General features: G+C 45.8%; 4 protein-coding genes across 5 annotated transcripts; 2 read left to right on the plus strand and 2 right to left on the minus strand.

The window, feature by feature from the left end:
- The first annotated feature begins 225 nt into the window (after positions 1–225).
- On the plus strand, positions 226–3,038 carry LOC106713863 (protein CNPPD1). Its single transcript, XM_014506752.2, has 5 exons — positions 226–441; positions 843–939; positions 1,241–1,446; positions 1,775–1,903; positions 1,988–3,038. The coding sequence occupies exons 1-5, from the start codon at positions 391–393 to the stop codon at positions 2,729–2,731; spliced, it is 1,227 nt and encodes a 408-aa protein (XP_014362238.2). The 5' UTR covers positions 226–390; the 3' UTR covers positions 2,732–3,038.
- Positions 3,039–3,857: 819 nt separating this feature from the next.
- Positions 3,858–7,742, minus strand: LOC106713862 (caspase Dronc). The gene is made up of 8 exons (XM_014506750.2): positions 7,333–7,742; positions 7,044–7,227; positions 6,777–6,857; positions 6,493–6,609; positions 6,032–6,213; positions 5,634–5,863; positions 4,250–4,458; positions 3,858–4,176 (listed from the first exon to the last, which is right to left on the minus strand). The coding sequence occupies exons 1-8, from the start codon at positions 7,462–7,464 to the stop codon at positions 3,962–3,964; spliced, it is 1,350 nt and encodes a 449-aa protein (XP_014362236.2). The 5' UTR covers positions 7,465–7,742; the 3' UTR covers positions 3,858–3,961.
- Positions 7,743–8,717: 975 nt separating this feature from the next.
- Positions 8,718–9,341, plus strand: LOC106713870 (selenoprotein M). Its single transcript, XM_014506763.2, has 2 exons — positions 8,718–8,922; positions 9,013–9,341. The coding sequence occupies exons 1-2, from the start codon at positions 8,824–8,826 to the stop codon at positions 9,253–9,255; spliced, it is 342 nt and encodes a 113-aa protein (XP_014362249.2). The 5' UTR covers positions 8,718–8,823; the 3' UTR covers positions 9,256–9,341.
- A 949-nt stretch (positions 9,342–10,290) lies between these two features.
- On the minus strand, positions 10,291–23,861 carry LOC106713871 (eIF-2-alpha kinase activator GCN1). Of its 2 annotated transcripts, XM_014506765.2 has the most exons (39): positions 23,683–23,861; positions 23,507–23,609; positions 22,724–22,919; positions 22,467–22,650; positions 22,223–22,387; positions 21,889–22,141; positions 21,609–21,787; positions 21,212–21,409; positions 20,975–21,133; positions 20,706–20,865; positions 20,104–20,433; positions 19,781–19,980; positions 19,506–19,684; positions 19,298–19,427; positions 19,136–19,216; positions 18,838–19,061; positions 18,556–18,761; positions 18,195–18,359; positions 17,992–18,122; positions 17,782–17,918; positions 17,473–17,704; positions 17,136–17,369; positions 16,812–17,006; positions 16,507–16,635; positions 16,258–16,381; positions 15,932–16,168; positions 15,673–15,852; positions 15,275–15,564; positions 14,994–15,189; positions 14,356–14,870; positions 14,146–14,283; positions 13,630–13,971; positions 13,224–13,498; positions 12,926–13,103; positions 12,673–12,819; positions 12,336–12,566; positions 11,582–12,247; positions 10,667–10,888; positions 10,291–10,488 (listed from the first exon to the last, which is right to left on the minus strand). In XM_014506765.2, the coding sequence occupies exons 1-39, from the start codon at positions 23,695–23,697 to the stop codon at positions 10,351–10,353; spliced, it is 8,064 nt and encodes a 2,687-aa protein (XP_014362251.2). In that variant the 5' UTR covers positions 23,698–23,861; the 3' UTR covers positions 10,291–10,350. The 2 variants fall into 2 exon arrangements, with proteins under 2 accessions (XP_014362251.2, XP_014362252.2); XM_014506766.2 differs by lacking the exons at positions 20,975–21,133; positions 21,212–21,409; positions 21,609–21,787; ... (4 more) ...; positions 23,507–23,609; positions 23,683–23,861 and having other exon boundaries at positions 20,104–20,422; positions 20,706–20,841.
- Positions 23,862–24,377: the final 516 nt, after the last annotated feature.

A 24,377-nucleotide genomic window follows, 5' to 3' on the forward strand; every position in this document is an offset into this window, starting at 1 on the left:
GAGGTAAAAATAGAGTCATCTAGTAATCCATATTATACGGACGCATAAGAGTCACATACAAAGTACCGTAGAAGAAAGTAGTAACTTGTGATTGTAATTTTTAACCGAGAAACTGAATTTATTTTGTTGTTGTGTCGTTAAAAGTGGACGAGGGACAACCCGCGCCTTGTTTTTTACTTTTTCATAATTATAAGGTAAAGTGTCAGTTTGATTTGAATGACAGGTGACAGTGACTGATATCCCTTCCCTTTTTTCCTGTTGCTTTCTGTTTTGTGCCTTCGAGCGGCGGTGTTCTTTACAACTTTTATTTTTAGATTTAAAAATTCATAATATTTGTGTTGACAGCGTCGTTCAATTTCAAGTTAAATAGAGCGAGAAATAAACTTAAACATGACAAATATTTCGAAGAGACGAAAGGAAGGATCTAGGGCCAAGATCAAGGTAAAAAGGAGGTCAAGCCCGTCGTGGCTCATAACAATAAAAAAAACATGTATTTTCAGGTATACTACTAAATGTTTAATTTCTAAAGCAAATGACGTTGATGTTTAAAAAATGAATTAGTGCTGTGTTAATAAGTTGGTACGATACTCACAATACGTGTCCACAGTTCACCAGGTGGTAATTACGGCGACACGGCGGGGTTGTTATCGCTCACTGTGCATGCTTATGTCTTATCACTTTGGATTTTTTGTTACTGTGCATTTCCATCGCCTAAAAAACATACAAACGAGCAGTCACTTCGCTATTTCGGTTTTATATAAAAATGTTTATGAATCTTGTGTTTGAATTGTCTAGATGTTTACACATTTAAGTTTTAAATAAATAAAACAAACACATTTCAGACGATTGGAGACCATGATGAGTTTTTAAAGAGAATCACGAAAACACTGTACTATGGTGAGCTGCCTGATCTGCCATGCCTCAGTCTTCCCGTCACTGGTCAGTGGTCAAATCCAACTTTGTTCTATCTGCATGTATTATATTTTAAGTACACAGTCTAAATTAGTTAGTAAATTATTATTAATAACTATCTGTCGGCCACAACTTTGTCCACTGTCCACATGGTAATAAAATAAACTTTAGAAGACTGTGTTCTTCCAGACTGTTCAAAATCTATGCGAGATTTTAGCGAGATCCCTCTAGCTGTTTTGGAGATACCTTCTAACAAACATCCACCCATCAATCCATACACCTAAACATTTTCATTTATAATATTAGTAAGATGGTTAAATTTGTGCAGAGATCTCGTGTGAGCTGTGGTCAGTGGCACAGCGCGGGCGATCGCTGCGGCGGCTGCGTGCAGATGCAGCGGCAGGTATTGCGCGCAGTGCCTGCGTCTCACCCTGTGCCCTTGTACTGGCCATCCTCTACCTTGAGCGCCTCAAATCCTGTAACAAGGACTACCTCACTTCTGCTGCACCCGCAGACCTCTTCCTTGTCTCTTTGGTCAGTATGCTTTGTATTCTGGTATATGTTAGAATGACTGATTCTGTGTTTTTACTTGTAATATAACTACAAGCAGGAGAGTTATAGTAAGCTTATAGTATAAGTTATTATTAAAATTAATAATTATACTTATTACATATATTAGTACAAGTAAAACTAATGCATTTGTTAAAAATAAAATAGGACACAGAACATTTAACTTTGTTTTTACAATTGAAGGAATGTAGTTGTGAAGTTTATCATAATAGACTATCTAAATTTGTATTTAATATTTAAGGGGGTTTTAATAAATATTTGATTTGAGTAAAAACTTAAATTGCATGTGCAGATGGTGAGCAATAAGTTTTTACAAGATGATGGCGAGGATGATGAGGTGATCTGCTCTGAATGGGCGGCCTCTGGAGGCCTCAAGTTGAACCAGCTCAAGAAACTCGAAGTGGAATTTCTAAATGCTATTGTAAGTGACATAGACTTTTTTTACTCAATGTGCAAAATAAAAGTTATAGCATTTGATACATTTTATCTTATTTTTCTCTAATAGGATTGGAATGTTTATGTGAACGAGCGATCATTTGAAGCGGGACTGCTGTGGCTGGAGCGGCAAGTGGCACTCCGGCAGGCGAATCTGCGAGGTTTCTTTACATACGGCGACTTGGCGGCGAGCTGCGACGGAGCCCTTCTGTGCGAGATGGTGGGCGCGCTGCGTGCGGCGTGCGCGGCTGCCGCACTGGCCTACCTCTCCGGCCTGCTGACGTTGCTCACCTCCACGCTGGTGCTGTCGCAGGCGTGGCTACCCGCTCTGCAGTACGCGGCGGCACGCGGTGCACTCTCCGCTCTCGACACAAATATTATGCCCGACAAATCCGACATTGCACCGTTCCTCAGCAACCGCACGCTGGATCTCGTACCAGACTCGCCCCAAGTGGAGGAGCCCGCGCTGCCGGACAAACTGAAGTGTTGCACCAGGTGGCTGCAATATCATGACAGAACTGAAACAAAAAATCACTGGCATGATAATGTCGTCGCATATGACTGGAAATCTTTCGAAACTTGGTGGTCTAAAACTCCGCTATTGAACTGGTTGTATCATAGCTCCGTCATCGGTCCAATGCAAAGATGGTTGGAAATACTCGACGAATATGCCGATTTATTTAAAAAGAAACTATTCATCATCGAAGGCACAAGACATGGCGAGCGGTGTAGCGAGGACCACCACCACTGTGTTTGGCAGTGGTTGAACCTGAGCAAGCTCAACATGTTGCTGGCCTCTGCCGCTGACCGCTAGAGACCAGAGATCCAGCACAACACTGACACTGACCACGAATACTTCTACTTCTGTTTTCACTGTATATTGGCTGTAAATTAAGCAAAATTGATTGATTTAACAAAAGCTCAGTAAATTATTTCTTTATTTTTAATTTGTTTAACATTGTACTAATGTCATGTACTTACATATTTGTTAAGGTTAACTTAAGTAAAAGGTCACTTGAGCGAATACTGTAAGAACAATGCCAACTTGATCAGTTTCAATTCCTATATTTTTGTATGCAAAATAACTAAATAAACCTTCTGAAGTAGTATCTTATTTATTATATGTATATCCCATCCCATTAAAATAATATAATTAAAAGATAGTCATTTAATTTTAGGTTATTTATTTGAAAATTCAATAAAAAATATTACAATATTTATTAAAATAAAAAGGATCATAAATTCACTTAAATTACATTATTTCCTATAAATTGTTCTTAAAATAATTACGTAATACTAACAGCTGTTCCATAGATTTGCAAATGTTTAGGAACTTGTTGCATTTCTTCAAAACATTAAAAATGATACTCGCTCTAGATTACTAGACTATCAATATAAAAGTAAAAACCAAACATCCCTTTGATCTTTGTCGTTGTCTGGTAACCATTTAAAACTAAATATATCACAGACATATCAAATATTGTATTAAAAATGCAAGCCAATATAAATCTGGCAGTGAACACATTACAATGTCTTACACAAGTATCTTTAGTCTAGAAAATTATCGTTTAACACATTCACTGCTACTGCAATTCTTACATACTTATATAATGAGCTGGGTGAGTTAGTTGCATTTTACGTGTAACCCTTTTGTACCATTTTAGTTAAAGTATGCTGTTAATAATATTTTTTTAATTTAAACTCAAATTTTATGAAAGATGCAATTATCTAGATTACGTCCAAAAACAAAAGTAAATATTTCGTATAACTATAGCTACTTTTATTGGCACATTGTTTCATTTTTCGCTTCCTTTTTGATTAGATTCCAAGACACAAACACATTTCATATAATTTTAAACATAGGTTTGAAACTTAGACAATCTACATCAACTGAATAATATTAATTAAATAATATACTTATACAATAAAAGTAATTGGTCTGATTAATTTAATAATATCATTATTGCTTAAATAAATTAACTTAATAACGTAATGGATAAAGAGAGATGTACTTTGATCAATTCTTTAGAGATACACAATATCGTCAATCCTCATAGAGTCCTGGGTGCAGGTAGAGGCGGCGGTTGAAGCCCCACTTCTCGACGGAGGAGGTCTGCACTTGAAAGTGGTCGTACATGCGCTCGTCCACCAGCGTGAACAGCTTCTCCACGTGGCAGTCGTGCGCGCGCGCCGCGAACACCTCGCACAGCGCCTGTATATACCACGAACCCTTCTCCGGGTCCCGGTGCGACACGAAACCTAAACAACAACAACCACCGCGTTATACTGACCCTTCAATACAAGATGAGAAAGTATGTGCCGTTTCGCTCACCGGGCACCGTGGAGTGAGCAATGAGTATGTCGGAGTAGATGCGGTCGGGCTGGCGCTCCAGCGGCTCCTCCCAGCGCGCGCCATCACTCTCGACGCGGGCTCCGTGCGGGCCGCGCGCTCCGCCCGCCCCGTCTGCTGCAGCGCCCGCAGCGTCCCCCGCGCCCCCCGCCCGCCGCCGCGGCACCAGCGTCCACTCTTCGTTACGACCCCTGCCCGACGATATTATTAAGCGCAACTATCACAACTACCTACCAAGTAGCCCAATTTTATTAATTACTAGTGGTCGCTCGCAACTTTGTAGCCTATAACATGTCCGCGTGCATCGGCTACCTTTCTGGAAAAGTCCCGTCAAATTGGACCAGCGGCTTCGGAGATTACCCAGAACAAACGCGGATTTGCGAACAGATCGACAAACAGACACTCTAATCCTTACTAATATTATAAATGCGAAAGTAACTCTGTCTGTCTGTCTCGCTTTCACGCAAAAACTACTGAACCGATTTAAATGAAATTTTGTACACTGATAGTCTAGAGCCTGAGGATGGACATAGGCTACATTTTAACGCGAAAAAGGGGTTGTAAGGGGTTGAAAGTGGGGGTGAAAGTTTGTATGGAGTTATCGTCATTTTTACAGGTAGAAGATTAAAACTTATTTTCAAGGCTAATTTGATAAAGATAAATATGAAATTAAATTTTTGGAAAAATTTTACCCCCAAGGGTGCTAAATAACAATAGGGGATGAAATTTTGTTTGGCAATATATTTGGTTTTGGTGAATGTTTTGTTTAATATGTTTTGATGTTACCCTTACCAATATTTAGTCTAGAGCCTGAGGAAGGACAAAGCCTACTTTTTAACGCGAAAAAAGGGTTATAAGAGACTGAAAGTGAGGGTGGAAATTTGTATGGAAGTATCGTCATTTTTACAGTTAGAAGCTTTAAACCTATTTTTTAGGCTGCTGATTTGATATAAATAAATATGACATTTGAAATTTGTAAAAGTTTTACCCTCAAGGTTGCAATGTAACAAAACGGAATAGGGGATGAAAGTTTGTATGGGAAGATGTTTATGTGAATATTTTGTAAGTTTAATATTTTTTGGCATTTTTTATAAGTTTAAGTAAAAACCACAACAACAACATAATTCTCGACCCGTAACCCAGACGGGTAGGCAGAGACCCAGGACCTACATTTGGCGCGGTCCGGGCACACCTCTTTCTATGTTCTTCTACATACATCAAAGCATAGCACATTGGTTAAATAAAATAATTAGCTCAAAAAAAATGCTACCCAAAATAGTATTTCACGCGGACGAAGTCGCGGGCACAGCTAGTTTTATTAATATTTATAGTTTATACTTTTAGTGTACATATGAGCTAGGTGTACCGGCAGAGCTGCGAGATGAAGACCTTGGGCACGCCGCGCAGCGCGGGCAGGTTGGCGTTGTTGAAGCGCTCCACGATGTCAAGGAAGGAGAGGAGGTGTCCGTCGGAGCAGCGGATGTCGGTGTCGGCGCTGCGCGGCGCGCGCTCGTACCCGTGTGACGATACCACGATGAACACGCACTCCGTGCCCACCAGCACCTCTTCCAGCCGCTTCAGCGTCGTCTCCGTCTCCTGACGTACCACACACATTTGTTTCTTGTGTAATATGTTCCATGCAAAGATTTATTTAATCACGGAAATTTCTGTTTTGAGTACCTTTCAAAACCATTAAATTTACTACATTGGCCACCCTTAAAATTTTTAATGTGGCATTATAATACTAGGCATTGTGTTGCTGACCTGCTTGGTGAGGTTCTGATAGGCGATGACAGAGAAACCGATCTCATCAAACAGGTACTTGAGCTTCTTGCAGTCGATGTCGACGCCCTTGCGATACTTCTCGATATCGTTGCAGAACTGGATATAGCTGAAAATGACCAGTATGCCGCGCTGATGCCCTCGCGTTTTATACAACTTTATATCTGGAAATATTGATTCAATGTTCACATAACAATTCCAAAAGCTCAGAGAACAGAAAGTATGTTGGTGAAAAAGTTAGAGAAAAGTTAAAAGATTTTTTTAAACTAGAAATTAATTCTAATTTAACACAATACTCTTATGGCTCATTCAAAACTCAAGATCACCCTTCTTTAGTCCAACCCAACACAACTTTAGCCAGCAATTATGCCAAACTTTCAAACAAAAACATATAGAAAACTAAACTTAATTAAGTTGCAAATAATGTAAGTTATTTGTCTAACCCTTATCCACATTGTCTTCAAAGAACTGCCTAGATTTAACAACATGGAAGTATGGAATTTCTACAGAGGGGTCGGTGCCTTCCTTATGACTTGCCGAGGATGCTGCCTGAATCTCATCTGTGAATGCCCATACAGATTTCAATTATTTGGTTGGAATACATTTTAAATATACATATTAAGAAAGCACAATACACTATTACTATCAACTCATGCAATGAAAACAGTAACCTCTCATAAAACATGTTACTCTTTTCATTGCATGGGTCAATGCTTTTCTTACTAACTCTTGGTGGCTTCAACATTAGACTTGGTTCTCTTTTTCTCTGTCCTTATACTAACATAGTTACTCTCCCCACTTTTTGAATCTGCAAAAATAACAAAGAAGTTATTACAAATAACTTTTACTTCTGCCTGGATCTTATCATTATTATTATTTTCATAGTCCATATTTGAGAAAAATCAAGTCATGTAAATTTGAAATGCAAATTTAAAAAAATCTTTCAAATCTTATCTACTCACAGATACTACTTATTTAAAAAAAACGTGAATACCTTGATTATTGTATGTGTTCCTGGGCTGCAGATGCAAGGAACTGGCGGGGTCAAGGTCGCGCACCAGGTTCCAGTAGCCATTCTCTTCCAGTGCTTCCAGGAGGTGGCCAAACGCATCAGGCCCCCGTCTCATTATGTCCATGTACAACTGACGTTTTCTTGTCCTTGTATCCTTGTTAGTGTCCTTAAAAATATTATTATATTAGTATTAGAGACAAATTGATATACAAGACTATTACATGGTTTATGTTAAAACAGTTTAAATATTTAAAAACAACTAAGAACTTACTTTAAAAGGTTCGATCATTTGTTCTGAAAATACTCCTTTTTCGTATAGAGCCGAAACCATCACGTCGAGGTCAGTTTGCTCCACCAACGAGCCGAAATTATTTTGTATTGCCTTGCGATGTTCGTTCTGCATTTTGTTAATAAATTCATGCACAAACTTAATTACAATTATGTCAATTTTCTCACACCTGGTTTTGTTTCAATAACTTTAATTCCAATCAATAGTAATTTCAGGTCAGTGAACTATGGTTTTCTGGGAACAGTTGATATCGTCAGTATCGTTTTATTCCGTCTCATTCAGCTCTCAAAGAATTACAAAATTATAATTGTATTTAACAACTACAAAAACAACTGTCCATGATTCACAAAAACCTAATATCAAAATACGACTTTCCTTCTCTTTCTTTTGTTTAAATGTCGTGGTGTCATCTTTGTCTAGATTTCGACAACTTGACAGTTGACATTGACAGTGACACCATTCCTTTAGGGTATGTTCCGATTTGCACTGCGACCACTCTACAGTGTGACGTCAATTCAGTATACTTTGAAGCCGTTCCTTTACAGCCAGTTATACTGGTTACGATTTAAAACGGAACGCAATCCCGTACACTGTCAGCCGCATTTTTTGACGCAGCATTCAAATGAGTGTATTCAAGTTTTCTAGTACATTAAAAAAAACTGTTTTGGAGTACTTTCAAATTAAAAATATTTTAATAACTATTAATTGTGAATTGAATTTATCTAATATATAAAATTCTCGTGTCACAGTTTTCGTTCCCGTACTCCTCCGAAATGGCTTGACCGATTCTCATGAAATTTTGTGAGCATATTCAGTAGGTCTGAGAATCGGCCAACATCTATTTTTCATAACCCCCCCACCCCATTTTTTAACTGCGCACGGACGGAGCCGCGGGCGACAGCTAGTAATATATAAAAGTTTTTCATAACAAAGAATATGTTTTTTTTGCGATTTATGACGTCATATATTTCCCTAGGGTACTGCGGCAGTGTACTGGCAGTCCATAACGGAACGAATTTTTCTACAATGATAGCACTGTGCAGTGCTCGCAGTGCATATCGGAACATACCCTTAATAACAATTCAAACAGACAAAAATATTACTATTAAACGATGTTTCATAGACTTCACGTATTAAATCTCAAGTATACGTCCATCAAATCAAAGGCATTACAAACATATCTTGCGAGAATACGTTTTCATTCTTTATATCAAATTGGCCTCTTTTGTCTTCTACTAGTTGTTATCATATTATAGACAGTAGAAACAATGATTAATTGATAAATTTTTCAATAAACACTAACTAATCTTTGAATGTCATTTGTCAATCAGTTCATTGTAATTTGTCATGTTTATGTCAAATTCAATTTGTCAATTACCGTATAGGCGTTCTTCGTGTTGGGCGTAGAAGTTGGTAGAAGTGAGTGAAAAAATTATCCTTTAGTTTGTGTGTTGTATTTTAATAACTTTTAAAATGGCACAACACTGGAAAATTTTATTATTAGTAGCATGTGTAACAATTGTTATGACGGCAGCCTATGAAAAGTCTGATATAGCTTCGGCTCGGATTGAGGTAAACAATTATCTTTTGAACGAAGTAATGAATGTAATAATGTAATGAAACAATAATAAATTAAATAATTATGTACATTTATTCTTTCAGAGTTGTAGGGGATGTTCCCTTAACCGTTTGCCCGAAGTGAAAAGTTTTATAATGGAAGATGCACCCAAATATGAACGCTTAGAGGTTAAATTTATTTCCGGGGCGGACCCCGAGTTGATTCTCTTGGACAGCAACGATCGCGAGTTGGAGCGCCTCCTTCTCTCACGTCTGTCTCGTTCCGAATGCAACGACCTCGTACAAAGCAAGGGTTTCTCCAAGAAAATAACAAATTCTGAATTTTAAAATTTAAGTGAAAGTAAATAAATATAGCATTTAAACATTTGCCACTATCTTACATTCCATCATAGTACAGAATAAATAAATTTTTCATAATTGAATTTTATTACTGGCCTTTACACAAACATAACCTAGCCTCTATTTATTTGTTCATATCATTAGTTGGCTAATGAGCAAGCAGCAACAAGAATACACATAAACAATTAAGCGACCGCTGCCCATAGACATCCATAATAGCAGATCCCCTTAATCGACAGAGAAGGGGTAGAGGGGATGCACGGAAAGAATATACATCCCCTTCCTATGCATTCCCTCCACTATCACTCAGATAACAGCAACCGATCAAGCCAAGGTTAGGCCCTCTTGTGCAAGAAATTGAATCGAATCGGAATGTTAAATGTGTAATGAGTGACAGCCCAAGCCAAGGTCCCCTCTCTGTAGCCCTTGAGCCAAGTCACTCTTTGCAATGCCCACTCAAGTGATCTACGAGCGCGGCCTCCCAATCCGGTAAAAATGAAGTAACAGTATGAGCCAAGTTAATCTTAAAAGAGGTTTAGGCTAAGCGCTATCTGCGTCCGGCCACCTCAAGCCCTGTGAAGCTGTAAATGCCTCTTCAAGGCAAACAGTGACTAGTCAGTCACATAAAAAAAATCCCCTCTACTTTCTATATCAAAAGTCTGTCAAACTACAACAAGATTCAATGTTGACTAATTAAATGTTCACCAATATTGCATATTTATTGCCAATTCTAATGACAATAGTTCATTTTGTTGACACCTTCATTTTGTTTGAAAGTATTTTGGTTGCAGACAATAAAAAAATAAACCTCATTCAAATGATCGGTTTTATGTTTTGATCTTGAAGTCATGTTGACCTTACAAAAACTAGATTGTCATTAGAGCTCAGAAGTAACTTGTCAACTCGCTGCCATTATCGCCGGCTTTAAGCTACAGCTCCATAATATGCAAAAGTTTCTCAATAGAAGGAATGCAAAATGGAGTCGAAATAAAAGTGTACATGGTTTCATTAACAATAGATATTTATATTATAATATAGTGTGAGGTGGCAGTCGGCCGGCGAGGGGGCGAGGGTGTGAGGGGCTCAGGTGAGCAGCGTGCAGTCCAGGTCCTCGTCACGGTCGCGGGCGTCACGCACGTCGCTGTGCGCACGTCGCAGCACGCGCGCCACCACGTCGCTCAGCGCCTCGCGCGCACCTTCCTCCAGTAGCACCAGGCATTTCTGCAACAACACGTATATAACATCAACTGTTTTATTAAAACATTATTGGCCAGTAATCCAAATCAGTGTTTGATTTATAACTGAACATTTTTCTTTCAATGGTATTTTAAATGAAGCATACTAATAAAATTTAAGCATAATTAAGAGTATGTCGTGGGCGTGTTAAAGCGATGAGTACCTGGTGGAAGTGTTCGTCTTGGGGCAAGCGCAGCACGGCGCGCAGGGCGAGCTCAGAGTTGGCGCGCACGTAGGTGTTCTTCTCCTTGGTGCCGTTGACGAGCGCAGGCAGCAGCGCGCGCAGCAGCTCGCCGCCGCACGCCTCCAGCGGCGCCTCGCGGCCCAGCAGAGCGCTCGCCCGCGCCATCAGCTGCTTCACCTCGTTGCTCGAGTGGTTCATGCTCTGCTTGTTGGGAAACAATTTCACATCACAAATGTGCTTAATGTACAATTTTAACAAGATGGCATTTCTATGAAAGGCATTTTCGTAAATTGTAACAATGTCATAGTAATCTTTTTTTTAATCATTTCGATTTCGTTTCAATAATTTTTTTAAGAAAATGGTATTTTTGAAAAGGTTGGCAGGTTTAATTCTAGTTGAAGAAATGACGTCACCAAAATATGTCGCAATGAGTGATGATCGATATCACCTGATATTCTGTTATCACTTGTGGTAAATATCGCCCAGATCTATCAAATTGTCGGTAAATGTGTTTGGTGATAAGACAGTTATGTGGTCGCGGGAAAATATTACAAAAGAAAAACAATTAGACAGGAAGGTTGCTTGATGATGATATGAAAACAATTCAGTATCCGAACTGATAATAAGAAATCGAAGAGTGTGATATTGAAGCGAAGTAAATTCATTATGCACTTGAAAACTACATATTGAAATAGGTTGGAAAGAATGCGACACAAATGTTAAAAATTAATGAAAAAGTTACTAAGGGCGACCGGTCATTAAGGTCATAGTTAGGATTTTATGTTGAAATAACGGAGAAATATTTCTTTTATTTACATCATCAGCATATCATTTACTAATTGGTTAATCCTTTAACTATATTTCTCATTGCTTACGTAAAGTTAGCGGGCTCACCCTGACAAACTGCGAAAGCAAGTTGTGCGGCACGGGGCGGTCGTGTTGCAGCAGATATCGCGCGAGGTAACCGATGCCGCGCACGGCGTTGCAGGCGACGGGGGCGCGCTCGCTGGCCAGCTGGGTGAGCAGCGTGCGCTCCACGCGTTCGAGGAACGGCTCGCGGTAGATCTCCTGTGGACTCTCCTTGAGCGCGACGAAAAGCGCGCACGAGCGTCCGTGCTGCAGCAGCCAGTCTTCCGCTGGCGAGCCTCCCAACACGTGGTGAGCGATGGCCGCGTCGCGGTGCGCCGCCGGCAGCCACTGCACTAGGGCACCTAGGCAGCCGCCGACGGCACTGCGCGGGGGGTCGTCGGGGTGTGCGAGGAGCGCCGGCGTGGTGAGCGTGGCCAGCACGGCCAGCGCCAGCTGCTCCGACATTTTTTGACCGCCAGCGGTGAGCACGCCGCGCAGCGCCTGCAACATCGTCTCGCGCACCGCCGCGTCCTCCGCGTTGCGCACGCCGTTGTGCATCTCCACAAAGAGAGGATCTGCGCGCGTGTGAATGAGTACGAGCTGCGAAAGTGCCAGCCCCGCCTTGATTCGCACCGTACGGCTGCCGTCGTGCAGCGCCTTCAGGAACGTCGTCTGCAGCTGCGGCAGGAACTGCTTCAGCATCACGCCCACCTGACGCAACAATAACACTCGTTTACTCATCTTTGAATAATATTCAATGGAAACAATAAATCGAGGAAGCAGCAGACAGTCGTCGCACCTTGGAGAGCAGCTCGGCCAGCGTCTCGAGCACGGCGGCCTTGACGGCGGCGTTGAATCGGTCGCCAAGGATACGGATGAGCGGACCGGTGACGTGCACCACGGAGGGCTGCAGCGCGGCCGCCGACGTCAGCCGGATCACCTCGCCCAGCATCAGCGCCGCCCCCTCTTTGTCCTCCGGCAGACCGTTCAGAATAGCCTCGCGGAACAGCGGCAATATCGGCGCTATGCCCTGACATCGAAGAATAAATTCTTACAATTTCTTTCATTTCAATATTTTTCCTGTGCAGCAAGGCATTACCAATTTGTGTATTTTATAATTGATTATAGGACGGCACCTTGGGCAGACAGAAGCCGGGCAGCAGGTCGCCGGGCTTGAGGTCCGCGGCAGCGTAGCGCACCGCTTGCCGCACGTCGCTCACGTGCTGCATTTGCCGCTCCGCGTCCAGCGTGCGCGTCAGCGCAGACAGCGCCTCCCACGCCATCTGGTGTAACACGAACACGATTTTATTATAATTGCTAATATAGCGATATCAACTGACATATGCCAAAGTGTGTGTGTGTGTGTGTGTGTGTGTGTGTGTGTGTGACCTGCAGCACGTCGCGGTCGGTGTCGGCGAAGAGCAGCAGCAGTCCGCGCAGCAGCTGCGGCACGTGGGGCGCGAGGTCGGCGCGCGAGTGCGACACGAAAGCGCACAGCAGCGCGGCCGCAGCTCGCCGCCGCTCCCCGCTACCCGTGCGCACCGCCTCCAGCAGCATGTCGATGATGCTGTACACACAAACACACTATTTTACAACTTATAATGTACAGCCGCAGTTCGAATTGTGAAACAGCAAAAGTGTTATATAAAATGAAAGCGTAAACAATACGGTGAAGTAATGATGTTACCAGCGCACGCCGGCGTCGTCGACGACGGGCAAGAGTGCGTCGCGGCATTGGTCCAGCTCGCGGGCCTCGTGCGGGGAGCCCCTAGCCGCCAGCAGCGCGGCAAGCAGCGCCGGCAGCACGCGCGGCAGGTAGCGCGACAGCGAGCTGCCCGCCGCCGCCGCCAGAGCTGAGAGCGCGCGGGTGTCCGCGCCGCCCCCCGCGCCCGGCCCACTTCCGGTGCCCGTCAACACCGGGATCAGGTACGGCAGCACGGCTCGCGACTTGATCGCCATTATCTAAATAGTGATGCATTAAAAATTTAAAATTATTTCAACTTGCTATTCATTGAAATCGATGACAGACATTTTCAAGTAATAAATCAGGACGGTCAAAGGTGCAGCTAGTGTGTTCATAATCGAGTGCGTACCTGTTTGAGGCCGTCGAGAGCGGCGTCCGCGCGCTGCTGGTCGGCGTCGTGCAGCTGGGCCAGCATGGGTGGCAGGATGTCGTCGAGCGCCTTGTTGCCGATGGTGGCGTGCAGCGAGTCGAAAGTGCGCGCCGCGGCCATGCGCACCTCCGGCAGCGGGTCGCAGAGCGCCGTGCGCACAGTGGGCACCAGCCCGTCCGCGAAGCTGAGCACGGCGTCGCGCGACGTGGAGGCGAGGATCTCGCCGAGGCCGATGCAGACGCCCTGCCGCTGGTCGGCGCGCTCAGACCTCAGCCCGCGCTCCAAGATGGGCACGATCTCCGGCAGCACGCGCTCGCCCAGCTGACACGCAACTCACATACAATCAATGTAATTTCAACAATAGTGCGTCGAACAAATATACTCTTTTCTATTTGTGAACATATCACAGCTTATATTGTTATCTGCTTTTCACATTACTGGTTTTCTTTCATTTATTATTGTACTGTACAGATTAAAATATTTAAATAGGGTTACCTTTCTAACGAGATCGCCTAGGGTGCGCGCGGCTACCTGCCGCTTGTCGTAGCTGGTGGAGGCCAGGCAGCCCAGCAACAGTCCGAACAGCGTCGGCAGGATCTCACGCAACGTCTTAGGCGTGTTTGTCACCACCACCTGCATGGATATAATGGTTTAGTAAATATCCACCGTTTTGAATTCATCGTAACGTACGACTCGCGTCGGTACCTTCCAGACGTGCAGTGCGGCCTGGCGCACCATGAGGGCGACGTCGCTGCGGCCCATGTAGAGTCCGGCGAGCACGCGGTTGCGCCGCTCCGCGCCGAGCGCGCTCATGATGGCGCGGTGCGAGTGCTCGGTGCCGAAGTTGTCGTCCTCGGAGGCGGTCTCGGTGCTCATCTTGCCCGAGACGCCGGAGATGCGGTAGAGCAGGTCGCCGAGCAGCTGCACGGAGCTGTAGCGGATGCGCCAGTTGTCGTCGAAGAGACCGCGCTCGAGCTGAGGCAACAGCAGGGCGATGGCGGACTCCGCGTACAGCGTCACGATGCGCTGGCCCGCCTTCAGCGCGGTCTCGCGCACGTACTCGTTCTCGTCCGCCAGCGCCTTCAGGATGGGGTTGATAATCTGTCCGATGTACGGCGTGAACTCGTCCGTGAACGCGCCCGGCATGTAGATGAACATCATTATGTAGCCGTCCTTCACGTGCGGCGCTATGTCCGTGCGCTCCGCGGTCGCTATTATGTCTGCCCCCCACACGCGCACAACAAAACTTTATTATTTATGGATATTTAATTAAAATAAAAATATTTAATTTGAATATTGATAATTGTAGTATTTCTTTCGGTTGTTTTGTGTCATGGACAGACCTGGCATGAGCTTGTGCAGCTTCTCGACGCCGAGGCCGGCGACGACCTCGGAGAGTCCTTGCGCGGCGCCCGAGCGGTCCACGCTGCTCGACTCCGAGGTGAGCGTCTGCATGAGCCACGGCAGCAGCTCCTCGAAGCTGCTCTCGCCCATGCCGCGCACCATGGCGCCCAGCGCGCGCGCCGACACGGACCGCACCTGCCGCACGTACACACATTGCATATGTACTACAACGAGGCCACAGTGTTCAATGAGACAGATGAAGTCATGCAGATCTGTTGACCTCGGGCACGGGGTCGAGCAGCGAGCTCTTGAGGCCGGGTATGATGTTGGGCAGGTAGGGCAGCAGGTCCTTCTGGTCGGTAAGCGAGTACATGTTGCCGATGATCTGCGCGGCCATCTTGCGCGTCTCGGTGCTGCGGTCCTGGAAGGCGCGCTGCACGACAGGCATGATGAGCGCCAGCGAGGGCGCGTCGATGAAGTGCACAAACTTGGTGTCGAGTAGCGTCTGCAGGCACGCCGACGTCATGTTGGAGGGGTCCTTCAGCGCATGTAGCAGCACCGGGACGATCGCTGCAACGCCGCACACAAGCACAAATAAATACATATTGAAGTTGAAGGGAAGTTGGGGGCCTTCGTTAATAGGCAGTTGATAGCGGCGGCGGCGGCGGCAGCAGTTACCTTGTATCTCGGGGTTGCGTATGACGGAGCCGATAACGCCGAGCGCCTCCACGCTGGCCTCCTGCACCTTGGTGTGCGAGTCGCTCAGCACCTCGATCAGCTTGGGCACGATGGAGGGCAGACACGACGACAGCTGCTTCGGCGCACAGTACGCCATCGCGCCCAGCAGCTCGATCGAACCTTTACACATATAGTTACCCCTCAATTGTCTCACTTGTGTGATTTGTGCAAGTTGTCACATATGGGTCGTGTCACATACCGGCCTTGGTGCGCCAGTTGTCGTCCTGCAGCGCCTGCAGCAGCGAGGGCAGCACGAGCTTGACGCCGTGCGCGCTCAGCTTGCTCATGATGAGCTTGGCGGTGTCGTCGGCGGCGGCGCGCACGTACTGCGAGCTGTCGCCGAAGCACATCAGCAGATGCGGCAGCACGTGCACGATGTACGGCTCGAACAGCCTCCCTAGCTTGTAGCACAGGATCTCGAAACCGAACAGCGCGCCTGCGACCACACAACAGTATACATTATACGTCCCCATGATGTTTATATTGCGGTAGTCATGTATAAGGAATTAATTTCATCAAACTTACCTTCGCGATACTTGTAATTTTTCTTCTCCTGTATGGCTTCTGTGAGTTTTCCCATCACGTCCAATTGTTTTAGGGACAGAATACCGAGCCCTTTGATAACACCTGCAATGCCGTAAGCGGCGCCCTGAAACATTTTGAACATAAATTACATCGCGCAGGATAAATCTTCTTTGTCAAATTTTCATCAATAAACATGTTTAATAAGCGTCTGTAAGTAGATATAAAATTGTTTCGATCGTTTCCACTGACCCTCCTATCGCCGTACTTCTCTGCGGTGAGGAGCTGCTTCATGAGCTTGTTCATGATGGGCTGGATCTCGGCCGCCAGCGCGGGCGAAGTCACCAGGTGCGGCAGACAGTTGCTCACCGCGTCCTGCACCTGCACCGCACACACAACAACAGTCAACAATGACGAGCTGCAGACTCCCTACAAACTTATCTAAAGTAGATATTAAAGCATAATAGGTCGTGATTGTATCGTGGTGTGTCGCTCGAGTGGGCGGCAGTGTGGGCGGCAGAGTGGGCGGCAGTGTGGGCGGCAGTGTGGGCGGTTACCGGCTGGCTGGGCGTGGAGAGTGCGGCGACGAGGCGCAGCGTGATGGGGCGGATGCGCGCGTCGTGGGGCTCCAAGTGGCGCGCCAGCGAGCCCACCAGCAGCACGACGCACTGGCGCACCGCGTCGTACCCACCGGACTTGGGCGCCGTGTCCAGGAAGTTCTCGAACACCGGCAGCTGACTGCTCAACGTCTCCTATACGGGTTGAATGAGTTTTAAATAAGGTTTCGTGCAACCAATCATAGCTATGCACGATGCGTAAAAAAACAGAAAATAAACCAATGTCACAAAAACTTTACATAAATAGAATGCGCGAGTTATTACCTTGCCGTGCAGGTCGACTACGGCCATGGCGGCGGCGAGCATCTCCTCGCGCACCTCGTCTCTGCGGTCTGCCAGGCCGCGCTGCACGAAGAAGGCGGTGGCGGCCGGCACATCCTCGGCGGTCAGCCGCGGCGCCAGAGCGCGCAGTCCCAGCGCCGCGCCGCGTCGGGCGCCCCACTCGTCCACCGCCGACTCGCGCTCGTGCCCGAACTGATCCAGCTTCGCGGGGATTAACTGTAAATAACCACTACATCAGAACACGTGAAGAATAGTAAAGATGCTTCAACATTTTTTTTCTTAAATTTAATTTGTCATTTAAGTAATGGTGGATACTGACGGGGTACTTCTCCTCGTAGAGGTCGTGAAGCATGTGCATGACTCTGCTGGGGGCGCAGTCCTCGCTGTCGGCGCGCGCCACGAGCGTCGCGAGAGCGTCTGCGGCGGCCCGCTGCACAGGCTCGGCTGGGTGCTGCACCTCGCGCACCAGCTCGCGCACGAGCTCCGCCTCCGCGCCGCTCAGCCACGCCTCCGCGCGCGGCACCTTGCTCCACAGCTCGTACGCCAGTTTCCTGCGACAAATTGCCTGTCGTGAGGAAGTGCACATCGCGTACATTAAACTTCAATATTGATACAAGATATAGCCAACTTGTTATCTTCGGAGACATCAAATGTAGCAATATAAAGGCGCTTTGTAATTTCTAAGCCGTGCTCGAGGTCGTCCAGCAGAGGCGACAGACAGTCGGCGACGCAGAGGAGTGCGCGCAGTGCTGCGTCACGCACTACCTGAAATTACAAATCTCATTGTTTTAAAAATATATTTAGTTGAACCATATGAAGTATGAAGAAAGCGAGCGACCTCTTGCGGGTTCTGCAGGCCGGCCAGCAGACAGGTGGCGTCGTCGAGCGAGAGGTCGCCGCGCGCCGCGCACTCCGCCGTCTCCAGCAGCGCCAGCGTCGCCGCCGCCTGCACGCGCTTACTCGTGTTGCCTGTTCACACAATATGCAAAAATTAAATACTGAAAACAAAAACAAGTGCGTTCGTTCGCTCGTTTGACTCACTGATGACGTCTATGAGCAGACGGAACATGTGGTCGATGGGGAAGAGCGCGGGGCGCAGCATGTCCCGCGGGTCGTGCGGCTCGCCGCGCAGTCTGGCGTGGCGCGCTATCACCGCCAGCCCGCTCACCATGGCCGCCTCGTCCCCGCGCGCCGGCCCCGTCAGACCTGGCGCACAAACAGGTATCATAGTTAAAAATATATATATGTATAACTTAGTATAGCGTGGCGACCCGTCGCCACGGCAAGCGTCGCCACGCCAACGATTCGGTTTACAAGTGATCCTATAGATGTTTCACATCAAAAGACAAATTGATTACAGTATTTGTAATTTAATAATGAAGTTTCAAGTATATAATTGTACCTTGTTTGAGCAAAGGGAATATGTAGCAGAAGCCGGGCGCGGTGAAGTGGTTAGCGGCTGCGTGCGGCGGCGCGGGCGCATCGGCCTCCGCGCTGGGCTTGGGTTCGGCGGTGGCGGCGTGCAGCAGGCCGATGGTGCGCACCGTCGCCTTGCCCAGCTCCTCCTCCTCCCAGCACGGCTCCAGATCGCACTGCGGCTTGTGTAACCTGTTTCGATTGTCGTTGATATATTTATTATGTCGTCATCAAGACTGTGTGTGTGTATGTTGTGCACATCGGGTACCTGAGTGCGACTCGGGCGGCGGTGTCGCCGAGCAGAGCGTGTCTCGGCAGCAGGGCGGGGCGCAGGCGCAGGTAGAGCGGGGCGAGGCGCGGAGCGGCCAGCGGGCTGCGCAGCGCGGCCAACACGGCGGACACCACGTGCCGAGCCTGCTGGCACACCGCGGCCGCCGAGCCCGCCTGCACCGCGCTCACCAGCTGCTCCGCCACCACCACGCGCTCGTTCAGCTGCACCGCGTACAGATACCGGTTAGCACTAGAGTCGATACAGACTAAAACACAAAATATAGGCAGTTAGTTACCGCGGTGAGTCTGTCACGAATAATGCTCTCCTTTGCCAGCTGCAATTTGATAGCTTCCTTTTGTTTAGCAGACAGCGGCACCTATGGAAATACACAACATTAATCAAAGATGGCATAAGAAATAAAAAACGTTTCTTGTAAATGTTGTGCAGGCGAGGGCACCTGCTTAGCGTGGCCCTCGCGGCGCCGCTTCTCCTCGAGCTCGCGGCGCAGCTGTAGCTCCTCCAGCTGCTCCTTGTAGCTGTACGCCTTGCTCTCGCGCTTCAAGTTCATCTCCTTGCCGTCATCATTGCTGTTAATACAAATATACAACTTAATATCACAAAGTGACATGTAAGGAATACATAAGTCAAGAGAAGGACGGCGGTACCCTGGTACGACGCTCTTGTCGTAGAGATCGCCTGGTGGCGTGAGGAACACGAAGTACTCGTCGCGAGTGACGCGCAGCAGGTCGGGCTCCCGCAGCGCATCCAGCGCCGCCGCCAGCGCAGCGCCGCCCACCGCCTGCTCGTTGGCCGCCACCAGCGACGACACGATGTTGGACATCGTCTGCACAACACACACAATATTAAACAACCTCATGGAATGGATTCTATTACGTATATAAAAATAAGATAGCGAGCTTCGATCAGAATAGCTCAGTACCGGTGTGGGCGTGTAACCGTCGATGTAGGTGGCCCTGAGCTGGGTGCAGTGGCGGGCGACGAGGTCCCGCGGCTGCAGGCGCAGGTGTGCCAGCAGCCGCAGCCAGGCGCGACCACCTCCGCCACCCGCGGCCGCCACCGGGTGGTGGCAGCTCGGCAGGATGTCTATCGCTAGCCCTTCCAATTCATCGGAAGGGTAATCTGTACAATATAAAGATCATTTTCTTACATTTATTCTTTTAGTTTACTGTATTATAGTTTAACATGTAGCCCAACGCTTCCATCAAAACATATGTATGGAGCAATAATAATAAGACATCTCACCTCTGTAGGAACAAATGGCATGAACACAATCTATGATCATCTTCCCTGTAACTTCGGCCTTCTCTTCGGGGGGACTTTTCTCCTTAACGGTGAATATTTTTCCCTCCTCCAGCACTTCGTTGAGCTTGAGGGCCAGGAAGCGGGCCACCTGCGCCCGGTCCTCCCTGGCGAGGAGGGAGCTGACCTCTTGCAGCGCGGCGCTGCGCACCGGCTTGGCGGTGGACAGCAGCACGAGCACCAGCGCGCGGTACACGGGAGAGTCGCCGTCACTCGCCACGACATCGTACCGCTCCAGCGCCGCGCTGCATAGCAACACCACCTGCGTTAGGACTATAAAGGGGTAAATGTTATAGTGCAACCGATCACTGCAGCAATTAAGACAAACTGAAATACAAATCACATTTTAATGAATTTTCGGTGGTTTGATATAACTACAAATCGCAACAGTACTACGTCTATTTAACATTGAACTGCGGTTAAACAATTATTATATACTGATTTTTCAATAGTAAGTCGCTCTCGCAAAAAAAAGTACTTAAACTACAGACTATTGTTAAAAAGTTTCATATGATCACAATAGAAAGTAAGAAAGCTCTAGTCACCATCATCCGGTGCGGCGGCGAGCACTCGGTCCTGCAGCAGCACATGCTTGTCATGGTGCACCAGCATGGACCACACCGCGGTCTTCGCGGGCAACTGCCGGTCCTCGTCCATCAGTATCAAGCCCAGCATGGCCGAGATCGCCTCGTTTACGATTGGGTGCTACAAAACGAACCAAATGATACCGGACTGATATTTTTGTATTTTTTTTTTTACAATAATATTGTGCAATAGAAAGACATCTAGTTTTATTCTAGGTCTGGCTTTTCACCTGTGGCGGCTGCGCGGCGGCGCGCTCGAGCGTGCTGAGCAGCGTGGGGCGGAGCGCCTGCGCGTGCGCAGCGGACACGCCCCCCCGCACTGCGCGCGTCAACAGCGACACGTACGCACTACGCACTGCCGGCGTGCTGTTCTTTGCGGACAGGTTCTTCTACAAATAACATATAATTTCAATTAAATATATATTGGAAGCAATGCATAATTCATTAAATGACAATGTATTACACACCTTGAATATCTCATAGACCTTGGAGTGTAGCGGAGCACGCAATCGCTGCGTCCACAGGCTGAGCACGTCGAGCGCGACGCACAGGGTGCGCTCGTGGGACTCGCTGTCCAGCACACGCGACACCTGGCTCGTCACCTCCTCGTACAGCGCCGTAAAGTCTTCCTCACTCACCGCTAGTTCACTAAGTGTACCCGCACCCTAATAAACAGACCAACTTTTGTATAAATTATTACAAACCACATCACATTAATTCAGTTTGGAGCATTATTATATTTTCCATTTGTGAGGTACACAACGGACTGTAGATTGGATTGATTGTGATTAAAAATATCGTAGAAAATTTAATTAATATCCTCTGTTTGGCCGAATGCTTTTAAAGTACGGCCTGTGTACTGACCTGTAATACAGCAATTTTATCTTCGCTGGAGGTGAGTTTCCCGCTGGCACCGTGGTACTCGGCGAAGACGCTGGCGAGCAGAGGGCGCGCGGCCGGTAGCGCGGAGCACCGACGCGCCAGGTGCCCCAGCGCCTTGTTGGCCTCCACTCGAGCCCATGCATCTTTTGAGTGGAGATTACCTACAGAAGGCAACAATCTTGTTCACTATCACCAACGTCATATACTAGTGTATATTACTGGATTAAAATGTAATAATTTTTAGTAATACAATTGTTCATACCTATTAAACTTTTGCCAATATCAACAGCAGTTCCATCTACAAATAATACCAGATTGGCAAACACCTCCCCGACCGCTTGGATAATAGTCTCGGGACTACGAAGCATGGCCTTCTGTAGTGCTGGCAATAGGGAGTCCTTAACATCCACCAAAGTCACCATGTGCAGCAGGTCTGCGCAACCACTGATGTAGTTTGCATTGGGACGGTTTTTAACACTGATCAGATTCTTTATGAAGCTATCCAGCATTTTTGCCTGTACAGATATTTACATGATTAGTTTTACAATATTTAAAAATGTTAATGCACGGACATAAAATTTGTGTATTAATATTACCTTATGGTTGGTGACAATCTCTTCATCTCCAGTTTGCTTAAAATGCCTGCATAGGGCAGAGAAAATTATGGGAATTTGGGGACCGGAGTCAGTTGGTAAAGTGGTGAGGACATCAAACCACTTGGTGGTTTTTGTTTTACCAATTGCTGTCCATGAGGCGTGCAACTAAAACCAAAATATAATTATATCTCTAAGTCACTAACACTAGTGCACAATTTTGCAATAGCTAATTTAATATACATACTGCAGTAAATGCTTTATTATTTTTCTTCTTGTTTCCGTAAGCGGTGACCACAGCCAACAAATTGGCTTGTGATAATACCAAGGAATTATAGTCAACGCCATCTTCATCTGTGTTCTTCAGTGATGCTTCGGCCACTACCGCTGACCAGTGCAATGCAAATAGACCACTTTGGCATGTACTTTTACTAAAATAAAAAATGCACTATTAGTTAATCAGTAATTTCTTTTTTAGTTTTATGGATTGGAAAATTTACTTACGATGTAACTGTATTTCGTAAATTTTCCGATATGTCAAGTAACAATGGTAGAAAACTGCGTAATGTCCATTCACGATGGTTGGTACTAAGATATGCCAGCAAACTCTTGACATAAAATTGTGATGTTGTATCTCTGTAGCGGTGCAATGTAGATGTCACAACGCGGCAGACAAACCTAACCGCTGGTTCGGTTATACCTGAAGAAAATGTTTACACTAAATTTATGAAAGAAAACTATCACTATTTTTTGCAACTTAGTGTAATTTACATAATTTGTTTCAAGCTGAACATTACACAAAGATGTTAAACAGGACTATGTTCAAATAACTAAATTTCAAACAACATTTCTTTTTACCTACCATATAGATACTTTAAATTAGATGCTACAAGATAGTGATAGTACAAAATATTTTCTTTCAATAATTATAACTTAATAATCACATAGGCTAAAAGTCTTCTTGAAATATCTCTAGGACAAAGGAACAACAAGTGGAGTTAAAGAGTGACACTATTTTTGTACAAAAAGTGTAACTTGTGTATTATTAAATCCTATAGTAATGGACAATATCATTGGTGTACTAGTGCTAAGTGACATGGAGGCAAATTTTGGAACAGGGAGCTAAGTTCACTCCATTGAATGCAGTTACCTGAAAATACCTGGGAATTGGATCAATAAATCTAGGGACCGATACCTCGCTCAACCTTTAATAACTTCACTACATTGATATGTACTATCTTCATACATATATCAGTAATAACGATAATTCAATAAATAACTAATTACCCGGCGTTGCTAATACATCTTGGATTTCTTTAAGCACTTCGCGCCTTTCTTTCAAGCTTGCGGTCTGGATTTTAAATGGGACATCTTTCAATTTCTTTAACACCTGAAATGAATCGTACGTTAACAGAATAGTCGGTTTATAATATGATTCAATATAGGGTTTAGAAAATAATCACCTCTGTGTCTGCCATTTTCTGCAAACATTCAGATAGTTTTGTATATTTATTACAAATTGTCCTGTAAAGAAAACAGATCAAAATTCGCACACCTAACCCCAACCAAAACACTTGCTTTTGCTCGCTCGGATCGGACGTAAAAGAGACAAATGAGAGAGGTGAGGGAAGGGGAACTGGATGAAAGAACTGTCACAAAAGTCAAGAGTGTAATTGCCAGTGATAATCAGATTCGGAATAGATTTCTTCAAAAAATCATAATCGTAATGAAAAAATAATTTGTAGGGTAGCTTTAAAAAGGTTTTACTAATGATTTTATGATTTTGTCAAAAAACATTTTAGTTTGAATTTTTCACAGGGGAGACCATAGACAAGACACAGGCGAAAATAATATTTGGTAGAAACACTGACACTATAAATGGATAGGTCATTGCTTGGAAAAGGCTGCCTTTGCTGTGTTCCGACTTAAGCGTGGCTGTTGATGTTACTGACAGTCAATTCTCACCACCGACCACCAAAAACTACTATCGCCATCGCAAAAAAAAATGGAGCAAATTCAAATGGACACAGAATGCCATGCCTTTTAGCCTGTCCATTTTTAGAGATCATGGGAAGAAAACAAAACTTTGTGTTTATGGTCTTTACTTACTCTTTGCACAATAGATGTTTGATCTTTGTCTTTGACAATCTCTGACATA

Source organism: Papilio machaon, chromosome 4 (genome assembly GCF_912999745.1).
Source record: "Papilio machaon chromosome 4, ilPapMach1.1, whole genome shotgun sequence".
NCBI classification, from domain to species: Eukaryota; Metazoa; Arthropoda; class Insecta; order Lepidoptera; family Papilionidae; genus Papilio; species Papilio machaon.